The sequence below is a fragment of the Lolium rigidum genome, chromosome 2 (assembly GCF_022539505.1).
Source record: "Lolium rigidum isolate FL_2022 chromosome 2, APGP_CSIRO_Lrig_0.1, whole genome shotgun sequence".
NCBI lineage: Eukaryota > Viridiplantae > Streptophyta > Magnoliopsida > Poales > Poaceae > Lolium > Lolium rigidum.
The window spans coordinates 20,027,501-20,031,933 of NC_061509.1; the positions used below are offsets into that span (position 1 = coordinate 20,027,501).

Sequence of the window (4,433 nt, forward strand, 5' to 3'; positions counted from 1 at the left end):
GACTCCATAGGTCCCCACCACCACCAACCATCACCTCCAAACCACAGCGCCAACACAACCAACCACATCCTCTTTGTTGCCACCATGGCCATCCCACATGAGTTGCAGAGGAACAAGCCACCGCTCTAAAGGTGGTTGCGCTTAATGACAAGGGGGCTCACCACCAAAGGAAACTCCGACACCTTCCTCCATAGAAGCATGTCGGGAAGCTTTGCTAGTGACTGCCCAGCGCCGTGCAGATGCGCTGGAGCAGAAGAAGACCCCCCCCCCCCCGATCCGTTGATGTCACCGCCGCACCTCCCCTTCCCCTCACCTCCATGACCTGCCAGAAGGAAGAGCCACATCATAACAGCAACCCAGATCGAGAGGCGCCAAAGCTTAACCTTATTGATGGTGATTGCTGTGATGAAAATACTTTATCTTTCCGGCTACACAAAAAAATGTGATCAATTTTGGGGTTTAAAAATGCGTGTTCACCGTACTAAGATCCACATTTTTATTATTTTTATGTAGCCAAGAATATAAAATATTTCTATTTAAGATTTTCCATTTGCATGTTTGTATTACAGACCATTGATTACGTCCAGAGGTTTTTCAGAATCGTTTGAAACTTTGAAATGGAGTTTTTAAAAATTATCAAAATACCGAGCTATAGCTCCATCTCTAAACCGCCCGCACCCTCTAAACCGCCACACTCACGTCAAGAGATCGCCCATCTTCTCCCCTGTGCCCGACGAACCCGCCGCCGGAAAGGGGCTGCCACTGACTCGTCCCCGACCTCGCGTCCCCGCCTCTCTGTAGCCGCCGCCGGCCTCCGTACCCTGCCCTCCAGCGACCCTGACTTTTGCCGCCATCAACCTCCCCCTCCGTCAGCAACGTGAGGCCAACTCCTCCCTCCCTTTCTCTCTCTGTTGGATCTGTTCACGCATATATGTTGGTGTATGCTTCGAGATCATGTGCATACATCGGATCTGTTAAGTTCCACATTTTCTGTATCGGGTGTGGCAAACCTTATGGATGCGGTAATATGCCTATATTGGATATGTTAATGTCTGCAAGGATATTGGATCTGTTTGGTGTATGATTGCTAGAGTAAACCATCTTAAATTCTTAATGTTCATATGAGATTCCTAAAACCATCAGAATGCTAGAGCTAATTACTCAATTATGTGCACTGTAGTTGCTTCCAGTGTTATCTTAGTGTTGTTTATACCTGTAACCACAATGGCCCAAATTGTAATGCAAGCCATGGGGCCACTGAGCCAAATACTCCCAACTCATTAGGATTTAGGATGGGTTGTCTGCCTCATATCGTTGATATATATAATGAACTGTTAAGTCTGATATCACAACTTTCTCGCAGAGTAGAGAGAGGTTGAAGTTGGACCAATTCTTATTTTCCCATGAATTAGTTCTCACCTTCTAAGATAAGTAGATATTCAGCTAAAGTTCTCATTACCGGTTTGCTTAACTCATTCTGCGTTTTTGTTGACATTGTCTTTAGTACAGTGTACTCTAATTAGTTACCCAAATATTATGATTCTTTTGATTTTTTCTCTGATTCCTGATAATTTTGTGCCTGGGACCCCCACCCTCTCCCATGTTGTCCAAATAACGGAAGAAAAAAATTCACGGTTGGGGAGATATGGTGGAATCGGGATCTCGTGTGCTCTTTGAAATCCCCCTAGGGGGTTGGAAATCCTCCCTAGCAACCAAACATGCCGTAAATGTCCCACTGTCCCTTTTCCCTTCTGCATGAAATGTTTGGGGGTCAGTAGTTAATAGTTGTTGTCAGTTTTCAGTGTTCACAAATCAATGGAAATTATTTGAGGAAGAAAGGTATCTTCATTAACAATTGTCCAGAAGACCTTGTAGTTTTGCTCTTTGTTTCTTGAGTGCAGCTCAAGGCCTAGGTGACTTCATATATGTTTAAATTTGTTGGTCTAGGATATTTCTCTTGTTCAATAGAGGGGCAACTGAGGCCCGATAAAGTTTCGATGGTCCTTGCATTTGGAATGCTGATACATTCATGTAGCCTTTTACTGTACTTGCTATGGTCCTTAGGTTGATTGTAAGGTTTTATCATATTTGGACAAGTATTTTTCCTTGTTTTTTTAGATGAACAGGGACCTCTCCCCGGTTCCCCGGTTCCTTGTTTTTTTCCTTGTTTCTGATAACGTTCTTGATAATTAGGTGTATAATGCACATCGGTAGGTTCCTGACTTCCTGTCTATACTCTTTTCTGTGCTAGTATGTTATACTTGTGTGCATAGGTTAGGTCTACAATAAGACATTGAGATTTCCATGTTTAAGTAAAGTAATTGATCTTACTGTTATATTGACTATCTCAGAGTAAAGGAAGATGCCTTCACTTCAAAAAGCCTTACCTCCAGAACTTGCTGATAATGCGCTCAGAGTAAGGTTCCTTTCTGGGTGGTTTCTCGCATGTTTACACCTAGCCACAAACATGCAACCCCTTTGTACAGTTGTATAGTTTTCCCTCTTGCTTAATGAAAAGGCAGCGCTCCTGCCGGTTGCTCCAAAAAAAAAAAGGTTCCTTTCACACCTTTCTAATAGACATGAACTGACCCTCAGTATGGCTTGTTCTGTTGTACATGGTAATGGTTAGTTCTGAAATTTGACCTCTGAAGTCGGAGTAGCTCTATCGGTGACTTCACCCTTTTAGCTTTAGCTTTTGCAAATCATATCTTGTACTCCTAGTGCAGCTCAACTCTTTATTATTATGTTTACAATGAGAAATTATCAAAAAAAAGGAAAAGAATGCGATCATGGCATCTAAGGGAAAAATGTTAAATTGCTACTTATTATCTTTTTGTTGTGTTGTAGTTATACCGCGAGTGCTTAAGGAGGGCTAAGTTCATTGGTAGTCAGGTATGCATGTTTTCTTTTGGAATATCTTGTTATCTTGTATATATATTGTTTCTTAACATGAACCCAGCTTGCTCTGTTCTCCTCAATGGAGGGTACAAGCTGCCAAGCTGGGTATCTTATCTTGAGAATTCTCTGGGAGAAATAACAGTCTAATTGCACCATAGTCAGTTCCTTTGTCATTTATGTATCTGTAAATAATTTCTTGAATTACATCTCATTGTTTTCTTTTGATAAAATCCGCTCCAAGGAATCATTGTTTCTCTGGCAGCATTACGTGTAAGAGGGCTTATTTGTTTTCAGGTAGTTTCTAGTGATCTTAATAAAATACAATGCATCTGGAACATCCAAATTGTTTATTTTTGGGTACATGATGAAGGAGAATCAGTTCCACAGCATGGAATGAAATGTCATCACAACTACGACTAATTAATCCGTTCCGCCCTTGATGCTGTGGCATATCTGTATAACCATGTGAACATGCACATTTGACGGAGTTGTTGTCTTTGTTGACCCAGCAACACAACACCGGGCTTCTTGTTTCTATGGTGAGGCAGCAGTTCAAGAAAAACATGCACGAAGCAGATCCAGTGAAGATACAGAAAATGAAGGATGAGTAAGTTCCTATTCCAAGAGCAACTTCAAGTTTTGGCTGTCTTGCCTTTTTATTCTCGTCGGAACAGATGTTCTGAAATTATTTCTCGCTGTGCAGTGCGGCAAGGGGACTTATCAACCACATTATATATGAGTCCGAGAAGATGACAGGGCGCAAGTTCTCGGGTTAAGAAAGCTGGAGGTAGACTCCCAGCATATGCTGTATGAATAACGTAGACCAGCTAATGATCCGCCTGGTTGCTGTCTTGCCGACTCATTAAACTGTTATTTTCCAGTTTACCGTGGTTATGGATGTAGTTGACGCATGCCTGCTAAGCACTATCCGGTTTCGCTGTTGGCTCATTAAACAGTTATTGGATCAGCTGTATTTCGCTGTGGTTCTGGATGTAGTTGACCCAGAGATGCTAAGCGTTTACGTGGTTTGGCTCATCTTCTCCGAGCTTGGACATGAGATATTCAGCAGGATTTTAATGCTTTGAACTGTGTGAAAACAGACGTGTTATTACTTGAAAAACCTTTTCCTCTCACGATGTATTGGGGCAGTCGTAGAACCGCAGATGTTCGTGCCAACGTGTTTTGTTCCCGTGATGATGATGGAAGTCGGTAGTCTGCACCACCTGAAGTTGTGCAGGCATTTTCCTGATCTTGCTGTTTGCTATCAGTAGGTGCTAAGTGCAGGAGCCGATGTAGTGTGAAGAGTTTCAAAATAGGATTGTTCTTTGTACCAGTTCGTGTATGGACTTCACCGTTTTCAGTGTTGAATCGTCTTTAGATGAGGGGAGTTTGGTCTCTATGCAGTGATCATTCAAGTCTACTCCAATCGGGTAACAGTATGATTCACTGCTGTTTCTTCCAGGATGTGATTCGAACAGAGTTTAAAGGTGTTTTCGGAGCAAAATTCTGGTGCTCGAAACGAGACGCGAGATGAC

At 42.5% G+C, this 4,433-nt stretch overlaps 1 protein-coding gene across 1 annotated transcript; it reads left to right on the top strand.

Annotated features, from left to right (window-relative positions):
• Positions 1 to 820: 820 nt before the first annotated feature.
• On the top strand, positions 821 to 3,950 carry LOC124686062. The gene is made up of 5 exons (XM_047220065.1): positions 821 to 877; positions 2,352 to 2,416; positions 2,848 to 2,892; positions 3,408 to 3,505; positions 3,602 to 3,950. The coding sequence occupies exons 2-5, from the start codon at positions 2,363 to 2,365 to the stop codon at positions 3,672 to 3,674; spliced, it is 270 nt and encodes an 89-aa protein (XP_047076021.1). The 5' UTR covers positions 821 to 877; positions 2,352 to 2,362; the 3' UTR covers positions 3,675 to 3,950.
• The last annotated feature ends 483 nt before the right edge of the window (positions 3,951 to 4,433 follow it).

Coding starts and splice junctions, on each gene's coding strand:
- LOC124686062 (XM_047220065.1), top strand. CDS start 2,363: ATGCCTTCACTTCAAAAAGCCTTACCTCCAGAACTTGCTGATAATGCG. Junction 2,417..2,847: donor TTGCTGATAATGCGCTCAGA/GTAAGGTTCCTT, acceptor GTTGTGTTGTAG/TTATACCGCGAGTGCTTAAG. Junction 3,506..3,601: donor ATACAGAAAATGAAGGATGA/GTAAGTTCCTAT, acceptor CTCGCTGTGCAG/TGCGGCAAGGGGACTTATCA.